The sequence below is a fragment of the Equus quagga genome, chromosome 8 (assembly GCF_021613505.1).
Source record: "Equus quagga isolate Etosha38 chromosome 8, UCLA_HA_Equagga_1.0, whole genome shotgun sequence".
Classification (NCBI taxonomy): Eukaryota; Metazoa; Chordata; class Mammalia; order Perissodactyla; family Equidae; genus Equus; species Equus quagga.
The window spans coordinates 112890567-112913997 of NC_060274.1; the positions used below are offsets into that span (position 1 = coordinate 112890567).

The 23431-nt window shown below is 47.8% G+C and overlaps 1 protein-coding gene across 1 annotated transcript; it reads right to left on the reverse strand.

Annotated features, from left to right (window-relative positions):
* Positions 1 to 2903: 2903 nt before the first annotated feature.
* Positions 2904 to 20036, reverse strand: AKR1B1 (aldo-keto reductase family 1 member B). The gene is made up of 10 exons (XM_046670592.1): positions 19742 to 20036; positions 11498 to 11665; positions 10664 to 10780; positions 9564 to 9641; positions 9144 to 9266; positions 8537 to 8643; positions 8133 to 8214; positions 7468 to 7551; positions 5508 to 5590; positions 2904 to 3318 (listed from the first exon to the last, which is right to left on the reverse strand). Exons 1-10 carry the CDS (start codon positions 19805 to 19807, stop codon positions 3276 to 3278), a joined length of 951 nt encoding a protein of 316 aa, XP_046526548.1. The 5' UTR covers positions 19808 to 20036; the 3' UTR covers positions 2904 to 3275.
* Positions 20037 to 23431: the final 3395 nt, after the last annotated feature.

The following is a 23431-nucleotide window of genomic DNA, read 5'->3' on the forward strand; positions in this document are numbered from 1 at the left end:
GAGGAAACGAAGGCTGGTAGGTGAAATGATTCACCAGAGTCACGGATTAGCAAGAGCAGAGCTACAATGAAAATTCAGTCTGTCTATATCTCTACAACCCTTTGCCACCATTTCCTGTATTTTAGGCCGCTATTCAGAATGAGCAGTCCCTCTTTGGGTCTGAAACACTTTGATTTCACACTAGGAGGCTTCACTCATTCATGCAACTGACATTAGTGAGAGCCGACTCTGTGCCCAGGTGCTGTTGTAGGCACTGCAGACCGAAGGTAAGGCAAGCAGAAACTTGTGCTCCCTCAGGCTAAGCTGGGAGTTGCCTGGAGGAGGGCCTGGGAAGCCATCAGCTGCTTCTACTACTTGCAGCCAAACTCGGGGAAGGAGAGAAAGGGAAAGTTCCCTTCGGGATGCCGAAGACCAAGTCTGACTTGCAGCACAGCTAGAACATGCTTTCAAGGGACAGAAAGACTAGGCGCGACCTGGAGCTGGATCCCAGACAGCCACGAACCCCCAAAGACAGTCCTCCTAGGTATAGTTCCTCTAGGATAATCCCAAAGACAGTCTAAGTCTCTCTAGGAAGGCTTCTTGGGTCAGACCCAACACTGACTGCTTCTCTTGGCTGAGCGCCTCCCAGGGTTCTGCCAGCTGCACGACAATAAGCCTAGACTGGCGGCTTCTGTTAGTGAGCACTGCGGACATTACAGGAAAACAACTTGTTCGGGAACTGTATCAACACGAAGGCCATAGTGCTGAGAAACCTCGCTCTGTGAAATCGGACTTTGAGAAACTGCCTTGGAAATCGAGTCTGCAGCAGCATTGTTCAGAGATTTTGAAGCACGGTCTGGATTGCCTTTCAAACAATTTCTTGACTGTGATTCAATAAACTTTAGTTCTTTCGGTTGGTCTCGTCTTATGAACAATTCTACCCTTCGGAACTTTGTTTTGGTAAAACTCAACTGTTTCGTGAATGTATTTTGAGGCCCCAGCAAAGCTCCTCAAAGATGGGGCCAGCACAATTCTCTAACTCCCACTGACTTGGCCCCCTGGAGGGTCACTTCATTCCTGACAATGAGTCCACCAGAGTCCCGGGGCTGGGTCGGAACCTGTCCAGGAAGGGGCAGGGGTTTTAGTTCCACAAAGGGAAGGCAGAAAGGGGCTCTTCACAGGCAAAGGCGTGCCCGTCTATCTACGGAGCCCTCTGATGTCTATCTGCCCCAGCCTTGGATCAACTGTTGGCAGTGGAATGGAGCTGGCCTCATCAAGCCCGTAGCCTCACCTGCTGCTCCCTCATGCATTTTAGCACCAATACGCCAGGCCACCTCCTGAACCCGGGGCCACCAAATACTATTTTCTCTTCAAAATCCAGAACCAGTCCTTTGCGACAGGCTTGATTGCGCTCCTCACCCCCAGGCAAGGCTTCTTCTCAGGAGCAGTTCTTAGATAACAAACCACACACACAGAGATACAGAGATTAGATTGGTGGTTTGATCTCGTTTGTGCTTCTGGCTGACTTTTGTTGTTTCCGGATGCTCTTACTCAGGGATCTAGAAGGCAAGTATCTTACTAGGGAGTACCTCAGTTTTTCTAGTGTGTCAACTCTGGATCAGCTGAAGAAGTAGGGGGGAGGACTGGGTCGGAGGATTTGACACAACTGTTACAGAAATCAATAATCTGCTCTTGATGATCTAGAGGGTGACTGCAGAGGTCTGCAGATGAACTTGGGGTAAGGTGGGACCTGCCAACCCAGCAGGGAACACTGGACACTGTGACAAGCGGGCGCCAGGAAGAGGGGCCCAGGGCTGCCAGGCAGTGCCAGCAGTGAGCAGTTGAGACCCTGAGTCCCCCACCTGGCTCAGCCCCAGCTGCTCAGGGGCCTGGTGCTCTCTTTCATCCCTGGGGGAAGCCCAGCCACCACTGTTGCCCAACTACCTACACCACTGCGGGCGGATCTGACACGTGGATAATTTGCAAAGCAATGAGTCACCTAATAATAGGAGCTATCATCACCCAGTCAACAAAGTCAGCAACAAAGCAACTTGTCTGTATGAGATCTAAGGTCAATACTGTCTATCCCATCCCTCTCATGGGCTTTGTCAATCTAATTCTGGATAAGAAAATGTTATTAATAAAAATAAGCAACAGCAGTTATAAAAGTAAAAAAAGGTAAAAGAGGGCCTTTCCTTTTGTAACCCTATTTAAAGCATTCATCCTTCTCTGCCATGTGACGACAGCGAGAAGGCTGCTGTCTACAAGCCACGAAGAGGGGCCTTACCAGAACCTGATCTTGTTGCCACCCTGAACTTGGACTTCCAGGCTTCAGAACTATGAGGAATAAATTTCTGTTCTTAAGCCACTCAGTCTATCATATTTTGTCATGGTGGCCGGAGCTGACTTATACAGATACCAATTACTGATGCTTTTCTTCCGTCTAGTCTGGACAATGAGCTGCATGAAAGCAGTTCCTTGTGAGCAGTGCAGCTTAGTAAACCTGACATTGGCCTTCACAGGTAGGAGGAACCACCAAGTAATTTGTGAAATTACAAATGGATTTATGTCGGCCCATGGCCGAGCTGAGCCCTAAAGCTGTAGCTGCACATTAGAATCACCTGTGGAGCCTGCAAACTTGACATCCTGGTTACACCCTGGACCAATTAGATCGTCTCCAGGGACAAGGTCTAGCCATCACTAGCATTTAAAGCTCCCCAGATGATTCCAATGTGCAGCCAAATGAGACCCATCACCCTATAGCTGAATGGGTCAAGTACTGCGATGAGGGGTCCTCAACTACAAGGAAAGACACGAAGTCCACATTCCTGTTTCAGAACTGAATGGCCTGCTTTACGGGCATCAATGGGATGAAGAGGGACAGAAGGCGATGTATCGTTTCAACAAACAAAAACAAAACAGCGTCAAGCTCACAAACGTACTTTTTATTTGAGGCAAAGAAAAGCCTGGCTGAAAGGGTTACAGTTTCAAGCAGGCAAAATCCAATTGTTAGTGGCACTATTTTGACTTTGTAGATTGAACTTAGTCAGAAAAGGGTATTCAGGTTGTGCTTTCCCCAGCGGGATGACAAGAAGGGTAAAGAAAACTGGAAGAGACTTCTAATCTACTGACGCTACTCTTCAGACCCAACACCACACTGGCCAAGCCCTCGCTGGTTCGTCTTCAGGTCGCTGATCCACTGCTGTGGGACACAGGCTATACCACACTACATATGGGGAAAATGAAGTAGGAAACACACCAGCAGGTCACTTGGGGAAGAGCAGACGCCCACCGCTTCAAAACTCTTCACGGAAGGGATAATCCTTGTGGGAGGCACAGCTGTCAGGAGAAAGGAGGAGCATATTTGCTTTTCAAGGAAGAGATTTTGACCACAACAAATTACACAAAGACAGAAATGGTGAGTGCCTCACTATAGGCAGAAATAGAGGCCTCAGAGGCAACAAGCCAGTTCAGAGACTGCAGATCATGGGTCTGCACCTGGGAGCAGTGGCCCAGCCCTCCAGACTCCTCTGCCACGGGCTCTCATCAACTGGCACATGCATGATGGACACCACCCTTCCTTGTGCCTGGGGAGTGGAGGGTGGCAAGAAATACAATTCCTGCCTTCTGGTAACTCAGTCTAGTCGCAGGACCAGACAATAAGATCTTATTGTCTTAAACAGTAAGAGGGTGATAATAACATAGGAGCTTTTAGGAGTCTGTGTGTGTGACACAGCAGATGCTCCGAGTACACGGAGAGGCCACGTCACACCTCCAGAAATCAGTGGGCGCTGAAGTGAGCCCAGCATAGTCATCGAGGATTTGATACAGGAAACACCGGGGGGGTGGGGTACAGGCTGGGCACTGAGCTGGGAGTGGAGAGCTGCATGCGTGTTTACCAGTCCTATCTGGTAAGGCCAATGGCTTGTGTTGGGAACATAATGGTAACAATACTGGAAAGACCAGCTGGGCAGAATGTGAAAGGCCCAGGGTGAACCCAGCTTGGGGCATGTAACTCTTATTGAAATATTCAGAGCCATTCAGAAGTTCCCCATGGTCTGCCTTTTTTTCTGCATCCCATCAGACTTGAGGAATATAACACTGCCATTAGCAACAGAAGCTCAGTATAGCAATAACTGCCAAAAAGAGGCAATGTATTGCAATGTATGTGTATGTACATAAATGTATACTTAGAAAAAGCTTCCTAGGTGACCTGGGAATGTCGGAGCCAGCCTCTCCCATCAGTAGCCCAGAGAATAATCTGACAGCTGTTTCTAGAATGGCATTAGAGTGGAGGAAGGCTAAATGTAATGGACTAATTGGACTGATTAGAAAACCACTGTAGTTTGTCAGCAGTGGGAAGGGAAAGCGGAACTGAATGACACAGATTCTCAAAGGAGAACAGCTGTAACTTGGCGAAAGATTCACTTCTCTCTCCTTTGCCCACTAGATCCAAAAATGATTTTAATGTCTAAAGGTTAAGTATCATTAACACAAACAGGGCCATCAGAAAGGGCCCCAGTTTGGCGCTGCCAGTGACAAACTCTGTGGCCTCTTTTGAATCTGAGGCCATGCTGTGACAGCAGCACGCTCGCCAAGCACGTTCACACCTGAAGCATAGGAAAGAGTTATTGTCTAAGATGCAAACTTGACTGACATCTGCCAGAGTGGCAGCTGGTGTCACCAGTGGTGCAAACAGAACTGGGAGAGAGAGCGCACAGGGGCTGGAGAGAGAAAGCAAGCACCCTATCCCGTCTTGGGGAATGTTCAAATGTTGCTCAGAAGAGTAACTACTGAAAGGAGACAGAACCACCAGAGCGCTCAGACAATGAAAGCAGTGAAACGAGCTTCTTAGTCTCCACTGTAAAATGGGAAGTTTCTTCTTGAAAGCAGAAGATGAGTTTTAAACTTTATTTAGTTACTGTACTGGTAAGAAAAGAAAACCCACCTTCCTTGTCATCTTCCTCAGATTCCAAACTACCAATCAGAAGGAATACAAGGGACCAGCAAAGGTGCAGCTGGAGGGGCCACAGGTGGCTCTGCCAGTCAGAGGCTTCGAGTGACTTTCTCCGAGTCACGTGGCCTATCAGTGTCAGAACCCTAAGCACCAGGCTCTTCCTACTAAACCCTTTTTATTAGAGTCGCTATGAGACAAAGAGTCACATGCAAATTCTTCCAGGAGGGTCGGGCAGGAGTCACCTGGGATCATCTGGTTTCAGATGAGCCACTAAGATTGACAATTAAATGCCAAAATATGCGGGTGCTGTAGTCAGGCCAATAGTGCACCTGGGCAAAGGGAGACGCTAGCAGCTCTCTCGGCATTCTCCCCATGGCTGTGTGCAGTTCACCTGACGTGGGTTTAAATGTTTCCTGCCCCACGCAGATGAGACAGCAAGGTAATATGCACAAGTCAGAAGGGCTGTGATCACAGGACTTGGGTGTTAAGGCCTCAGGAGTTATTCTTTTGTTCTGCAGCATCTGCTCCTCTCCCGGGACTTGCTCGATTGTCACACCTGGGACTCACTCACCTCGACAAGGCACAGACCCTCCAGTTCCTGTTGTAGCTGAGTAAGGTGGACATATCCGCGCTGCTCAGTTCAAAGTCAAAGACCTAAAAAAAAAAAAAAGGAAATTCCAATAAGCTCTGCAAATAATTTACAGGTGGCTCTGGGCAGGACCACTGATGAGATAGCTGTTGTCTTGAGTTGGGGTGGGGGGGGCAGTAAGGTAGGTGAAATCAGAGAAAGTCTATTGCATGATTATTCAGAGAATGCACATGTTTTGGCTGGGTACTATAAGGAACAATGAAGACAGTCCTTCCCTTCCAGAACCTCCCAGCAAGATGGTACTTTTTATTCCCTTCAGTTCATTTCAAAAGTGTTGAGCACTTCTATTGTGATAAGATATGCACCAGTGGGGAATACGATGATGGGTAAGAATGGTCTTTGCCTCAGTTTAAAATGAGGCAAAAGAAAGAGGTAATTCAACAGCTATAATACAAGGAAGAATGCATCGCACTCTGTATGAAAGATGCTACACAAAGCACTCAGGGCGTCCAGAGGAAGTAGAAAGGAATTCCAACTGGCGAACTGAAGGACGCCGTCAAAGGAGATGGTGTTTGAAATGGGCCTAAGAAGCCAAATAAGGTCTTGACGAAGCAAGAAAGGGATACTGCAGGACGACCATCTGCATGAAGACCACAGTCTGCTCAGGAAGAACTCGGCCCGCCTGCAGGCCAGGAGGCAGGCCTGAGGCTGCCCCAGGTGAGACCGAGAGGGCCGTCAGCATCAAAGGACCACAGACTGTGCACAAAGAACGTCTGCGGCATACTCTGAGATTACAACTGCACAAAAATGTGCAAAGACAACAGAATAAGATGCAAAAATAAGAGTCAGCACTATGAGATTAGTCATTTAAAAATATTTCTTTTCTAACACCTTGAAAAAATGAAATATGAAACAAAGGATCCATCTCCAGCTGGATGTGTCTCAAGTGGTCACTGTTTTACCACTTTATCTCAAATAATTACAACACCTGTACATAAGAAGAAAACTGTCTCCCCTACTAAGCAGGAAGCTCCCCTCCCCTTCCCAGGCCTCACTCCAGCCTCCCAGGTGACCAGTGGCACGTGTTACAGCCAGAGCCTGTGGCCAGTGGACTAGGTGAAATCAGCCACTCGCCGTGGAAACAGAGCCGCTGGGAACCAGAGCTCAGGTGAAGACGGGGTGGTGCTGGCGGAGCTGCTTTGCTTAGTTGGGAGCAGAGGCTCACAGGCACGAGGACCCTCCTGGGCACAGTCCCTACAACCGTGCGAGAGGCAGGCAGGGCGGGACGTGACGCCAGGCAGCCGATCTGCTCCACCGAGTGCTCTGAGGGCCCACAAAGAACAGCCCCCTGGTGCCCTGACACAAGCCCTGCTGCTCTGCTCACTGTGAGACAGGGTCTTGGCAGAAGTGGTGGGTGGGCTAAGTACCTGGGAGGTCTCTGCAGTCCACAGACTGATCAGCACAGCATTTCCTGAGTGCTTATGAAAGCATCAAGCATTATGTGAAGCCCTTTGATACATCTTATTTCATCTTTATGACAATCCTCAAAATCAGTATTTTACAGATGGGGAAACTGAGGCATGGTAACTAATGGAGCCCTGATGCAAAGCCAGGCAGTGCTGCTTGAGAGCAAGATTTCTCAGGCAAACACTAAGTCACTGAGGAGGCTCAGCCTAGGAGTGTGATGCACAGCACGGGCCACTGAGGCACAGGGCCTGCCCCCACACGAGGCCCACCAGGCATGGTACCTCCACCCATGAGGAGCCACCATCCTAAGTCCAGGGTTTGCTCACTGCAGCTTACTCAGGTGGGCTCCCTGACTGAGAGTGACAGGAGGTCCCACACATGCCAATCCAGGGATGGGATCAGAGGCCCTGTGAAGAGCCCTCCCTTGTCCCCTTCTCCACTGAGGAAAACCTGTGCTGACCAGCTGAGATCTCACCTGAATGTTCTCAGCAATGCGTTGGGGTGTCACAGACTTGGGGATCACGACCACATTCCTCTGGATGGGGAACCGGATCAGAACCTGTGAGGAGATGTGCCGAGAGTGTGTGTACACCAGGAACTCTCTCTTATTATCTCGCTTCGTCTTATATATCCATCACCTGAAGAGGGAAATCCCAGAACTTCCTATGTGAGAAAACCGAGGCTCAGAGATGTTAGGGTCACACCCAGCAACAGGGAGGGAAGGCACTCAACCCCTGACTCCAGAGCCGCCATGCCATGAGTGTCCCCATCTCCCAGGTGTTATCACCTACAAGGAGACTATTCACGCCTAGGACTCATTCTCCCACCTGGGAGAGAGAGACCTTTTCCCGTGCAGCTGACAATGAGTGCTCTTCTCTGAGTAGAGAGAGGAGCTTCCACATCCAGGAGCCAATGCGGACCCCTGGGGCAGCCTGTGATGGGAGTGGGCAGGGCCTACAATCCCCAGACCGCAGGGCAGTCTTCTAACTTCCCATCTGTGTCCTTTCTACTACATGCTCCAAGCCACACTTCCAGGGAGCGCTTGACCAGTCACCTCGGTCATCCCCCCCTGGCTAATGTGGACCACCACGAATGCAGGAAGTTCTGGGAACAGCCCCAAGTGCCTGGAAATGGCCATACCTGGGCTGCGGTTTTATTGTGCTTGTCTGCAATCGCTTTGACCCTGGGATCCTCCAGTAGGGAAGGGTCCTCAGGCTTGGCCCTGGAGACAGAAAGAGTCTGTGTGAGCAACCATCGTTGCCACCACTCAAGGCAGCCAGCAACCTAACCCTAACTCCCATCGATCTCGGAGGGCAGCCTGCCAGCCTCCCCCTCGATTCGAAGCTCGGCTACAAACTCCCAACCCTTTGGAAAAAGGGCAGGCATCTTGTTGCTAGAAACACCAACCAGGAAACCCAACAAGAGACTCCTGGGAGGGTCTACAAATCAGTTCCAGAAGCATTTTCCTTGATGCTGAATTTTTCTTTTTAGCCATTTCTAATCTTCACCAACTGTGAAGAGAACACCATCCCATGGAAACTCACCAGGGCCTGTCGGGAGAGCCGAGAGGACTGTAGGCAGTCACCGCGATGCCTTTGGATTGGCAGTACTGGATTAGCTTCTCTTGAGTGAGGTACGGGTGGACCTCGATCTACAAGTGCAAACAGGAGGGCTGACGGTGCCCCTGTGGGCACAGGTGATAGGACATACAGGAAGCTTCCCCAGGCTAAGTCCCTTCCCTCCCCAGAAAGAAAATTATGTGTAACCAATGTCTCACCTTCCAGATAAGCTGTAACAACTGTCTATGTTTCCCAGCTAGTGTCCTCGCCATTAATAATAATCATCTTGTTACCAATCTACTATGGCATGGGCCCTAAGGGTTTTTTCTGGCTTTGGCCCTTTATCCACTGTGACAGGTCTGAGGATCTCAGTGTCTGCATGCTACTCTTGAGACCCCAAGTCACCACAAGGCAGGCTCAAACCCTTTCTCTCCTGCAACATTCACTCCAAATCATAAATCAGGACACTGCCCATGCCCAGGGACCTGTCCTCTGGCTACTCCCTGGGTGATGTGGACAAGAAGTAACTGCCAGGATCAGAGAGTAACAAAACAGACTTCCACGCACATCAGGTTCCCTGCTGGATGTTTACCTGGTTAACTGCTGGCTTATGTTTTAAGCCAGGTTTGTTTAAGATCTTCTCGATCTGGACATGGTTGAAGTTGGATATTCCGATGGCTTTCACCAGCCCTTCATCCACCAGCTCTTCCATGGCCTAAAGACAAAAGAGGGTCTGCTCACTGCTGACAGGTGTCCAAAAGGCCAAGGATCAGAAGCGTCTTTTGCACCAGTCAGTTTAACAGGTCCTGCCCTTACTATTAGACCTTTGAGAAGCCAAGAGACACCAAGATAAAAGCCTGGCTGGCTTTAATGAGACAGGAAGAGCAAACACAGTGACAGAATGAGAAAATGCGGTGAAAGAAATGGCAGAGCAGATTGCTCACACTTGGTTCATTCACGAGAACAGAAAAACCAGCAATGAAGGAGAAGGCCAAACCGAGGACCGCCTTACCGTCCATGTGTCCAGAAAGTCAGTGTCACTGGGAATCACATTGCCTTCCCCATCCAACGGGAAAAACTCCTTCCCGGGCTGTCGTTAAAATAAAAAAACAATCAATAACAGCCCTTCACAGACCTGTTGGGGGAGCTGCATCTTTGAAAGCAAAGTTCTAAAAAAATTATTCCAAACTAGGATAGCTGGCTAAGTTTACAGAAGATAAGGGCAAATCTGTATGTCAGTGTGAAAAAGAAACAAGCAGACAACTCCTGAGGTCCTCACTTTTTCTACCAAATAGTTGGAGCTGACTGTCAGATGGAGACGGATGGTTCTCAGTCAGTGAGACAAACCTCACCAGGGACTAGAGTGTGTGGATGGGAGAAGGGCTCCGGACCAGAAGTCACAGGGCCCATGGCCTGGCTGGATTACTAGCCTACAAAACTGTCACCTCACCAAGCCTTGCTGGTTTATCATGAAAAACGAGGAAGAAAATCAGGTCCTGATACACCATAGTGCAATAACAGAGCTACAGGATAAATCCACACGCTTTCCAGCTGGTTGACAAAGCAGAAAACTGAGCTGGTAGCTAGAAAGATGGCAAAGGACTCTAAGGTTCTTTTTGTGCAAAGAGTCAGGGTGCTGACCAAGAAATATTTATTAAGCTTCCACAGGACGGGGTATGTGTGTGGAATACAGGAATATACACATACACACGTGCAGGGTATGAACGTGTATGTCTGGACGTGCCTGGAGGCGGGGCGGGGGTGACAGCCGATGACACCTTACAGCTATGTGCAGAAAAGTCACCCAAGCCATGTTTGCTGTCACTAAGTTTTAAATTACACAATCACCAGATGATAAAGAGCAGCACCCTTAAACTCTTTACTATGCACGAGTCATCTGTGGCTCGGATTCAGAAGGCCTGTGTGGTGCCTGAGACTGAGTTCTAACAAATTCTCAGGTGATGCCACTGCTGCTGTCCAGGGACTGCACCCTGAGTGGCAAGGACACACACAGAGCGTCTACCCACTCATCACCTGCTATAAAAGGAGGGTACAACACGCCCCAAACCACACCTGAGACCCAGGCAGCTGGCCTGAGCCCTGAGCCCCCACCTTGAAGCCCGTTGGCCAGTGAATGAGGTAGAGGTCCAGGTAGTCCAGCTTCAGGTCTTTGAGCGTCTTCTGGCAGGCTCCTTTCACCTGGCTTTTCTCATGGTACGTGCACCATAGCTGAAGCCAGAGAGAGAACGCGTCTTATCACATCACTGCCACGCAGGAAGCTGTTTCCTGGCCGGGAGCCAGACGGCTTGAAGACAGAAGATTCATTTTCCTCTCCCCACAACCCACCCATTTCACCGTGATGCTGTAAATGGTGGCGAGGGAGTTTCCATTTCACACCATGGATCTTAACTTTCCAAAGGAAGGTAGGATAATCAGGTCAAGGAAACCTCTCAGAAGGACCAAACTGAAGGCATAAAATAGAATGGATAGGTCAGCAAGCCAGCTCTAGGCCCTAGACATGAAATCTTTTCCTACCAGGCTGGTTTTTGTGGAGCCAGCCTCACCCTCCCACCCGGTGTCCTGTGGGCACCAATATCCTCCAGGTAAAAGATGGTGGCCAGTAGAGATCCAGCCCACAGATGGGAACCAAGTTCTGACCTCAAAGATAGCTCCCTGGAAAGGGAGAGCCAACCCACAACCTCAGCCTCGTCAACAAGGGGGTCTAACCAATAGGTCCGGGTAGAACAACCATCCAACAGAAGGCCACAGACAGGTGAGCTCTGGAGCCTTGAGTTAACGCGGTTGCCCTGGAAGAACTGCCTGCCAAATTATAACTGTAGCTGTATTAAGAGGCCCCAGGGTATGACCTTGGCTCCTAAGCTGATGCCGCCCTTGGAAAAATGTGAACAGGAACCCCATCCTCCAGGCTCCCCTGCAGAGCGGCACCTTGCTGACGATGAAGAGGTCCTCACGCTTCACCACCTGCTCCTTGAGCTTCTCCTGGATGGCCAGCCCCACCTCATTCTCGTTCTGGTACACGTGGGCACAGTCGATGTGGCGGTACCCAAGGTCAATTGCTACCTTCACAGCCTCTGTCACTTGGCCTGGAGGGGACTGAAAGGAAAAGGAATGGAACGCACGGAGTTAAAACCAGAACTGAAACAAAACACAGAGTTTGCACACAACCCAGGAGGAAGGGCAGAGTGAGCCTACCGCTCCTCCCAGAAGCTAGGTAGGGTAAGTCTCAGAAGCAGCATTCTAAACTATTCGCTCTGGGATGGGGCACTGAGGTGAAGTGCCACATTGCTTCAATTTAGGAAAATCTGACCACCACTTAATGGATCACCTTAAAAAGACGTGCCAAAGCCGTCTCACTTCCTTGTTTCTTCACATCCATCGATACACAAACCACTGTATAAAACATCCCCCATTCTCTGAATCTGTTAGGTTCCCAAGACAATAAGGGATACCATTTCCTTCAAATAGCTCAAAACATTTCAAAAAGCTGTAACTATCTACTCAATTCCTGGTTGGTTTTCGAGTTCAGTCAGTGAATGCCTGTGCTTTACTTTCTCCTTTCATGTGTGGATTCTGATATCAGCAACTGCTGGTTCTTCAGCAGTTCTGGGAGATTAACATGAAGTTGAGAACATTACGAAGCCTATTCAAAGGCCTGTGCTTCAATTCTCACCGTGCAAGAATCTGCTTTGAGTAGTGGAGGCAGGAGATGGCCCCTTAGAAATATTAACAGACAGAAATGAATTGAAAGGAGAAGAGAAACGGGAGTCATAGAAGATTGCGATATGATTTGCGGACAGAAGTGCAAAGAGACTGAACGGCTGTCTGTGCCCAAACCATCTGACCAATCAAGTGACCAGGATGGTAGGGGGGAGCCTGGCTGTTGAGGAGGAGGAGGAAGTGTCTGAATAGCCATCGAGCTTCACCAGCACCTAGATTGACTGCACAGACCCTTACACATCTCCTTGCTGCTCCTGCTCAGCCCAGAGAGGTGAAAAATAAACACATGTGCAACCAACAGCTGAATGAATAGAGCGCATTCCTCTGGAGAGCTGGAGTAGAAAAGAATCGAAGGGAAAACTCCCCAGGGCCATGAGCAGCTGCAGACATCTGCTGTTTTGACATTGGCTCTGGTGAACAGGCCGGCCGGGGTGGGGGTGGGGAGGTGACCCCAGCCTATTAGCAGCCAGAGCTGCTGGCCACCACAGAAACAGCAGAGGGGGTAAGGGGGTGAGACTAAATGCAGGTCTCGGAGCAGGAAACGTCTTCAGATGATCTGGCAATTTCCCATGTCCCTGGAGGACCTAAGAAGCTGCACCTGCAGCCACGCCCCTCCGCTTCAAGGTTCAAAGAATGAAGCAGAGAATAGAACTTCAGCCCCAGACAGAAGGCCACACACTGCATCTGCCACAGCAACTGTTGCAGGGGCAGAGACACGACCCAAGCCAGGCCCACGAGACTCAATCCTTGGACTTTAGTTGGTACCATCAAGACAACCTTTCATTCTGCTGGGGTCACGTGCTGGGAGAATGTGAACCGGAATCTGCTAGAGGACAGATAAGGGTTGATAGACAGATAAGGATTGAGAGAGACCGATCCTGGTGACATTATTTATATCCTTGAATCTGGTACATCCGAGGTCATCCTGTAGGTCAATGAATCCTTACTTCAAACATACCTTTTTTTCTGCTTAAGATTAAGTTGGTTATTTGGTTCCTTGGAACTGTACACACTAGGAGAATCAAGGTTGCTGAACAACTGGCACAAAATTAAGAAAAAGTTCACAGGGTGGTTTTATGGCAAAGTTAAGGACAGAAATGACCTGCAAGGTGCCGGCCCTGTAGTGTAGTGGTTAGGTTTGGCACGTTCCACTTCAGTGGCCCAGATTCATGGACTCAGACCCCAGGCATGGACCTGCAGCACTAGTCAGCCATGCCGTGGCGGCAACCCACATACAAAAAGATGACTGGCATACATGTTAGCTCAGGGCTAATTAAAAAAAAAGAAATGACCTCTGCGAGGTCATGAGGAAGCTGCTGCTCCCTGACCCCTCCCTGGACAGAGGGCTGATTAGTTGGAAAACGACCAAACTGCTTTCAAAGGGAAAGGAAAAACAGAAGCTAGGATTGTTAGACATTTCACAACTTAAATTTGTCGAAGTTGTGGCAATTTATAGCAAAACTCCTGTGAATGGAAGCTACGTGCTGGCCTCCCCTTTACAGGGTGGAGGAGGCTGTGTGGGGCCACGTGCTCTGCAGTGGCGGGAGGGAACCAATGACTCTCACCTGGGCTAGTGAGCCAGGCTGGTCCTGGGGCAGGCACACTAGTGAACGACTAGAAGTCTTGTGCCAGGGCAGATCACGTCACTGAACGGAACCCGCCCAGGGGGGTACTAAAGTTGGTCCATAGTACCCCCCTGGGCGGGTTCCAACTTTAAATGTATTATGGAACTGAATCTTCCCCACAACCCCGGTAGCTACTGCTATCTCTACAGATAAAGAAACTAAGGCACAGAGAGGTTGGAAAGCAGCCCAGAGTCCTGCAGTTAGTAAGAGATGGCAGGATTCAAACCCTGCTGAGGACCTTAGAGGTCCTTCCTCTGGGGTGGACCCCAAGAAGCAGGGAGACACTCGTCAGTGAGAGGACAAGTCTCCTAGGCTTGGAAAAGTCATCCTCTGGGATGAAAATGTACCAGACTCCACAAACCACACTCAATATTAATTCTCTCAATGCAGAACCCTTCCCACAAAGAGACTAAACTAACTTCCCCTATCACCAATGAAGCAGCCAATTTTGGATATGGTGAAAAAAATCACTCAATCAACAGAAATACTAATACATGATGGCATCATATTCCCATTCCATGTCAACATTAAAAAATGCAAACAGAAGGAATGATCCATATTGAGACTTTTTTTTTAAGATTTTATTTTTTCCTTTTTCTCCCCAAAGCCCCCCAGTACATAGTTGTATATTCTTCGTTGTAGGTTCTTCTAGTTGTGGCATGTGGGACGCTACCTCAGCGTGATTTGATGAGCAGTGCCATGTCCGTGCCCAGGATTCGAACCAATGAAACACTGGGCCGCCTGCAGCGGAGTGCGTGAACTTAACCACTCAGCCACGGGGCCAGCCCCCATATTGAGACTTTTAAGAGAGAAATCATGAAAATACGATTCCATACATCTAACAGCAAATCTGTCCACTGAATTATACAGATCCTACAAACTAAATCAAGCTTTAAACTCGATTGTGCCACTAATCTGCCCTGTGACTTGGGCACATCCACACAGGGCCACCCCTCTCAGATCATACAGCTCCAAAGCTCCAGCTTGGGAAGCAACTTGACGTTGTAGGCTGATGGCACCAAGTGATGGTGCTGAGAAGTCTCTGCCCCCGAGGCTCCCGTCACCTGCACAAGATGGTTCTCCCTAGTTCCACGTTTCAGAACACTCCCAGGCCAGCTAACACCAACTCAGATGATTACTGTTAGACTTTCAATCTCTCACACACACCCCTCTCCTAAAACCCAATCATCTTGCCCTTTGCTTGTACCTCTTGCCAGTTACTTTAACATCCCTCCCTATATTCCCTCTGCAAGTCAAAAGAAAACTACAGCTCCGATCCAGAAAGGTTATCAAACAGTGTAAACGGTAAAAACAAAGTATCTCGGCAATTGAATCCCCTGCAGCATTAACCAGGGGGATTTCTGGGAAGAGGGGACTGCGGTCTTTTTGATGCATTTTTTGGAAATTTTCTCTAGTTAGCAAGCATTACTTTTGTAATGAAAGGCAGAACAGGGCAAAGAAAACTTCACTTTGGGGGAAAAAACCCATCCTGGGTAAGAAGTACGAAACAGTGTGCCAATGATCATCCTGAGGCAGGAATGGGAAATGACTGCTTTTGATGTGAACTGAGATTTAATAGAGAAACACGGCCATGGACTTCTAAATCCTTGAAAAGTACCATATCACAGAAAAGCTGCCAGTGAGCGTCAACCTCTTCCCATTAAACCAGCTCTTCTTAGAGAAACTCCACCTGCATTTAAGAGAAACTAATTATTTTGTTATTATTGGTTTTGTTTAAATATTAGTGATGTCACAATGTAATTTTCTATTTTTCATTGTAAGTGTAAATCATTTCAACCAGATGTGAGTTAAACAGGCATGTGTGACCTAACTTCTCAAAATGTAGTCCAAGTTCCAATTAATTTACTTAGGATCTTCTGGAAGAGGAGTTGGCAAACTTTCTGGAAGGGGCCAGAGGGAAAATCTTTTAGGGTCTGTGGGCCAAAAGGTCTGTCACAACTGCTCAACATTGCTGTTGCAGCCCAAAAGCAGCCATAAACAATACATAAAGGAATGAGATGTGTTCCAATAAAACTTTATTTACAAAAGCAGGCCTCTGGATTGTAGTTCACCAAACCCTATGTATGCCAGAAGAGCATACAAAGAAATGCGGTTTAAGCAATAGGCACAGCCTCGCTTTGTTCTAACTCCTATTTACAAATATCATTCTCGTTTCCAGTTCAGCACCTTGATAACAAAAAGTTAAGTATTCTGACGCTGAATACAGGTATTTTGGTAACTGAAAGAGTTCAACTTCTGTCCTAATTTAACCAATTGACAACATAGTCCCAATCAACTGTGGGTAAATCTGAGCAAGCTGGGCCGGCTCACTCTGAGATTACACGCGATGTTCTCACTCTACAACACTGGGAGACCAGGATCTGGCAGCTTTGTATAAACAAGGCTTAAAATGTGCCACATAAGGTTCCAACAGAATAAGCATCGGGGAGAATCCAGAGGATGACTACAACGTGCTACCTTTCACCTTCTATACACAGTCAACAGAAACGCTCTTCGTTATCTGATGTAGATAAGCCACCCTCACTTGGCTCATGCTCAATCATTCAAATTCATTTTACAGTTTAATAATGTAAACTGCAACTTCAAATGATAAAAACGTAGTCAATTTGGCTACTATTTTACATCAAAGCTCATAATCAAGTTTGGCAACAAACACAAACCAACTAACAAAACTGAAAATAACTTCCTTCCGCTCGACTGGAATCAATCTGTCCTGAATTCTAAGGCACTGCTGTCTCCATTTGGCTGAGATGGGAATGGACCAGGGCTGGCAGGAAGGACTTATTTGGATATCTTCGGTCTTGGAGAGTGTGGGGTTGAGGGCTGCAGGGAGATGAGGCCAGTGGAACAGAAAAAACAAGCTACTGTTTTAGCGCCAAGGCCAGCACCTCTACCCTCTGCCCGGTCCCAGAATCTCAGAGCCATTACAAGCTAGCCCCACTAGGGGAATGTGACAGGAATTCTCTCAGTACATTTTCTTCAACCTCACGCATTCTTAAAGGGGGGATATCACCTTCAAAGAGGCAAAAACTGGTTCACTGGGGGGGGGGGGACAAACAGCTTATACAATAGTTTGTGGCCCTCCAAAGGACCATAGGACATAAACAGATGTACAGTCTACCTGTGATGCTAAAATTTTATGGGGGGACTATTAGGGAAAAATGTTTCAAAGGCTCCTGGGTGGGGCAGGTATGCAGATCATGGAAAAAAGGTTGAGAAACACAACTGTACCTCCATTCCTCAGTTTGGAGCATGTGGATGAGTTATGATGACCATGTACTACCAGCAACTTTTCAGCTAGGTCAAAACATTTACCAGCAACAGGATACTGGCCCACATCAGAAGTAAGCTCTGTTTTAACTGCTTCCTGGCAATACAATGCTGGTGGACTTAACGTCCAGTGCTGAAGGCAAGCTTGCCAGGGAGAAACCCCTCCAAGCCACATGGGGTCTGAGGCAGAGATGCCGGAGACCCTCACCTCTGAAGAGAGAAGGGGAAGTCTGAGGACCTTCAAGGGGACAGGAGGCTGGAGAGTACTAGAGCCCTGTGACAGGTGTGGAGCCACCATGACATGAAAGATCCATGAGAACAAGGAGCTGCACGCACTCACAGGGCCTCCCCCAGTTCTCACGAAGATAAGTGAACGGTATTTAGGTCACCCTATCTTTTTGTCCAGCATCTGTGAAGGAATATGTACACGCATATAGGGGGAAAGGCGCTAAGCCACTATCCATATAACTTTTGCACTTAAAAAAAAAAGCACTCACTCATAAGTAGAAGATAAAAACGACAGACAGACAGACAGACAGACAAACATATAGCAACAGAGATTGGACTGATGGTCACCAGAGGGGGAGGGGGAGGGAGGAGGGCGAAAGGGGTGATGAAGGACACGTGTGGTGATGAATTGTGATTAGTTTTTGGGTGGTGAACACGATGTAATCTACACAGAATTCGAAATATATTATGATGTACATCTGAAAGTTATAATGTTATAATCCAATGTTACTGCTTTAAAAACAAATTAAAATTAAAAAAAGAAAAAAAAGGAAATCTACTCCAGGCCCATACTTATCCTATTTATTTCACTATTACCTCCCTACTGTGCCTCCACACAATTCTGTACAAACCTCGTCTCCTCACTCCCCAAATTCTAAAGTTATCTTACTTCTTTTCATTAATTCAACACATTCCTTTAAGGTACCCAGTATTTATCAGACACTGAGAGAAGTGCTGGAAATAGTCGTGAACAAGGCAACCACTACACTACCTAGCCCTCAATGAACTTAGTCTGCCAGAACGATCGATCTAATTGCACACATTTTATGTTATTTTAAACAAATATACAACTTTTCAGGGTGTTAAATGCTCAGGCGAATGACTTAAACCCTTTTTTAATCAACTTTTACTCCTTATTTACCCCAGTGATTTTCAAACCATGGGCCTAAGGTCGGGACTATAATTTCTGAAAACACGAGATAATAAGAACAACAGAATGTAACCCACATAGTAACATTAAGTACCGTTTTGTGGAACCTTTGTGCCAGTTATGTGTGTATGTCTGTGTGCTGCATCACAACACAAAGTCTAACTTGCTATTGCCAAGAAAGTGTCTTTTCACACCCATTCCCAGAGAATAATCTGCGACAGATGGAATTTAACTCGGTACCCACGGTCGTAATTCAATTATATCCTCAGAGCATAATTCAATTACACTTACTAGACTGTGTCAAGGAAACACAAATTACGAATACTCGGATCACTTTGGCCAAGAAACACAGTGAGAGGCAGCTCCAGGAACCTTTTCTTATTCACCTTATCTTGACTAATTTTGAAGAGCAGCTTTTCAGGGTGGAGACAAACCCCACCCTCTGTTTTATTTCACGGTGCACTCAATCCCCGTCTTTTCTTTCCTTGTCCGTGTGTAAACACCCAATGCCCAGGCCCACATTCCAAACTCCCGGGAAAACCTGGCTCACAGCTGCGGAACGTTGATATCTAATACCCGAAATTAAAGCAGCTTTAAAATACCGAGCTTTGCCCCAGCACCCACACCACCTCCCTCCTGTGCCCCCTAATTTCAGATGGTCAGCCAATCCCTCTTATCCCTAATCAGTTCTCAGCGGCGCTCGGAAGAGACTGCGGTGGTGGGAAGGTTTCGGAGGCCGTTTTATTAACACGGACGCCCCTCACAGGCGGCCCCGGGCAGAGCGCGCGCCCGCCCGCCAGCCCGGCAGAAGGGCGCAGCGCCGCGCGTTTGGGGAGGCGGAAACGGACGGGTCCTGGCGGAACTCGCGTCGCCTAATTTAATTATCTGCAGTCTCCGGGCTTACCTTGAGATGCTTATTCCTAAGAGAATAGAAACGGAAACCATCAAGGGTAAACTAGCAGACAGACAAAGGGACAGGCGCACGCAGCGCCCTCGGGAGGGGAAGGCGCGCGCTCCACGCCCCACAGCGGCTCCAGTTCCTGGCGCCTCCCCGTTTCCATCCCCGGGGCCCGAGAGGCGGGAGCTCGGGAAGCCCTTCGGTCCCCTTGGGTGATTTTCCACCTGGGATCAGATTCCGAGTGCGGCCTGGGTATGGTACCCACCAACTGTCCCCAGGGGCGGCCTCCCGAACCTCATGCAAGCCCCGAGGATCGGCCTGAGCCCGCCGGGGATGGGAACCGGGCAGGCCCGAGTGTGGCTCCTCGGAGGCCGGGCGTCCGCGGCGGGGGCCACTCAGTGTCACTAGAGGTCCCTCCCCGCCCCAGGCCGCGCCGAACCCGAAGCGAGCCGCGGGGACGCGACTCCCAGGACACCTACCTTCCAGGTGCCCAGGCCCACGATGGGCATCTTGGCGCCGGTGTTGAGCACGACATGGGTGGCCATGACAGCTGAAGCGCGCAGACCCCCAGCCCAAGAACCACGCCGTGGAAATGGCGCCGCGGACCTTTAAATAGGCGGTGCGCCCCCAGGAAAGGGAGGGCATGATAGGCGCGCAGCTGCGCAAAGGCAGCTTCTGATTGGTCGGCTCGCGTCGAGGCTGCCGCGTCCGCAGGGGCTCGGCGAGGATGCTTCTGCTACGAGGTCCTAGCCGGACCGGGGTTTTTCCGCTCTGATAGCGGTCTCGCCCCACTCGGCAGAAGAGAGCCGGCCAACCGCTGTGGGGCGTAGAAAGGGAATGCTTCAGCAGAAGTCACAGACATCCTATAAATAGCCTGGAAAGGAGTTTTGGTTTTATTTTTTTAAAGAACCCAGAAGGGTACGTTTGTCTGTTGTCCAAGGGCAGTATCATGCTCTTTGGGAATTTGGCAAATGTCTGGTCCTAAATTTGTATGAATCATACTGACTACAGGTATAGATTAGTGTACGTTGCTCTTAGAAAGGTGCGTGTCAGAGAAATGGCTTGCAATCGTGCTGCAGAACACCTCCTTGAGATTTGGGTTTGCCCAGCCTCTGTGTGGCTTCCTAGGGCTATCTTCGTGCCCCGTCCTGGGTACGAGCTGTGTCTGTATACACAGGGTGTGGTTCAGCAAATCTTCCTTCAAAAGCCAGCGTCTCTTCAGGTTGGGAAGCTTTGATGAGCTTGATCCAAAACACACGGAAAAGTTCAGTCTTTCAAAAGTAAGATTCCATCAAAGCGGCAAGTTTCAATATGGCACCTTAGCAAAACTCTCTAGAAGAAGAGGAGTGAATACGCAGAAACCCACAAAAGAAAAGTTAGCTTTAATATTGTAGCTTCAAGTAGTTCGAGGTAGCAGGTGCTAAAAAATAAACTGATCAGCCCTAATTGGCAGGGAAGAAGACATTATTTTCCGAGATAACCAAAGGAAAGTTGCTGGACGAGCTTTGAAGACAATTTTGCTTTCTTTCTGACGACCTCTCTCCATGATGCTCTATCTTACTCCAAACCTACTCTTTCTGCTCCATCACCCTCCAATCTTTCCCCTAATTATGCGAGATTGAGAACTAAACCTACTGAGTAATGACTCAGGAACCAGCCATTCTGGTGATTTTCCATTTAGTAATTTCTAAAAAGTGCCCACTAGGAAAAATTTATACACAACAGAGGAGCCCAGATATTTTTCCATTTGACTTTTATAAAAACTGTTGTTGGTAGGCAAATTCTGATGCTATTTGTCCCCAAATAATAGAATTTTAATTTGACCCTAAAGCTGGGAACTTGCTTTGGAGTAAAACAGCAGGAACTCAGCACTCTCCATTCCTAAGATCTCTGTTGGCATAGAGGCTTCTGTCCATAGCGCTAGTTTCTTCAGAAAATGTTGCGCCCTGAGTGACCAGGTTGGTATACACAGAGGGGTCATCTGTTAGGGACATGGACTCAATATGAAGGGCTTTGTTATTTCTGTGATCATTGAGTATAGAATCTCCCCACAACTTCCCGCTCCATGAAGGTGTAACTGTCTAAAATGGAGTATTCTGACCAGGTTATGCAAATATGAGAGTCAGACCCATGGAATTTCTACAGCAACAATAGTACTATAGTTGAAACACACTGTTATGATAGTCTCCTGACTGCCCCATTGCCTCTGTAATGCCTGTGACGTGCCATTTTGCACAGATCAGAATTATGCTTAAAAAAACTTTCAGTGGAATCCTTCTGAGAAACGTTCTAGCACTTCATATTGACAGCAATAAGAATCTTAAAGTGCTCTGAACCAGTAACCCCATCAAGAGAACTAGTAATCTCATCCGATTACATTTAGAAGGAACACACACACACACACACACACACACTGTAAGTAAAGGGCTGGGATTAGGGTGAGGAAAGTGAGGTATCTTGGTGCAAAATTGCATCCCTGAACGTGAACACCTTAAATTTTACACTCCACGTGCTTCACTTGCCTCACCCGATGTCTACTGAGCTGACCATGTGCCTAGCACTATTCTATAAGTATTATGTATTAAATCATTTAATCTTCATAACCACTCTTTGCAATGGGTACTATTATTCATCTGTTTTGCATATGAGGAAACTGAGGCACAGAGAAGAGAGGTAAACTGCTAAGGTCTTATAGCAAGTAAATAGCATGGTCAAGATTTAAACCCAAGGAGTTTAACTATAGCACCCAAATTCTTAACCACTATGCTGGTGGCCTTCAAATTGTTGTACGGTGACTCACAGTAAGAAAGGCGTCACAGGTGACACAGTGCACATATATGTACATATAACACAAACAAAAGATGTGCAAAACAATTCTTGTCCTTATTATGTATGGCATACTCTGATTTTTCATGCTCTGGGTTTGTTTGTTTGTTTTTTGGTACCAATTTTGATCATAATTCACTCATGAATCCATGGTAAATGATTTTATGATCTGCTGATGGGTCATGGCCTGCAGTTTGAAAAACTGTCTTCCATCCACTCTGTGGCCCTGCCACTGCTCATGTCAAGTGACAGGAACACTATGACAACCACACAAGAGACGTGACGACAGCTCCCAGAGAAATCACAGGGTGAGCATTCCTATCGTGCCAGCAAAGGCGTCTTTCTCTCCACCTCTTCCCACTCCATCCGTCTCTACCCTTAGCCAAACAGTCATAGTTTGGGAGTGAGAACACCTGAGATTGGTCCTTCAGAAGCAGGGAGAGGCAGCAAGGCAAAAGAGAAAGCGTGTGGAAGCCATAGGAAGAGGACAGTGGCCTCAGCCCCTGCTGTGGAGTGGAACTGACCTTAAAATCTCAGGGCACTGGTCTACCAGGAAGCTGGCTTCAGTGTGTTAAAATTTACTCATTCATTGGCAATATGAGGCTTAGATGACAAATATCATGGAGAGAACTGTCAGTATTAACCTTCCTCATAGATACTGGAGCATAACAAAAAATAGAGAAAAGCTCCTTGTCCCTTTTAGCACAGTTGTTCAATAAACTCTTGTGAATAATAATATCCATTATTTTCTGGGCCCCTTCCATGTGTCAGGCACTTTAAATACATTGTCTGACTCGATCCTTACAACCTCCTGTCAAAGACAACTGACTCTATTCCTTTCCCATTTTTCAGATTGAAGAAACCGAGGTTTGGCAATATTAATTTGCCCAAGACCAAGAAGTTAGTAAGTGGCTTGCCTTTAAAATTTTGATATTTTCTTCATCATGGATTTTTTTGCATTAATTTAGATTTTTAAAATATTACATTAAAATGCAATTTATCTTGATTACTGATATTTTTGGTGCCTCCCCCCCCACAACGAAATCCTACATTGAGGCAAATGACTTGCTCACCTCCTATAGCCTAAAAGCATCAAAATAAAAAAACAAATCAACCCACAGGGATGGAGTTATTCACACAGAGCAATCATCATCCGCACTGCAGTCATCTGTGACTGCCACGCTCTTAACAATGCATGCACGAGAATGTGTGTGCTCTGTATAATTCCCGGCCCCTGCAGCAGTAACTCCACCCCTTTCTCTTCTAGTCAAGAAAGCCTAAGAGAAAGCAGGTGAGTGAGGGGGCATTCTAGGCATTCTAACAGAGATGACTTTGAGGCCACT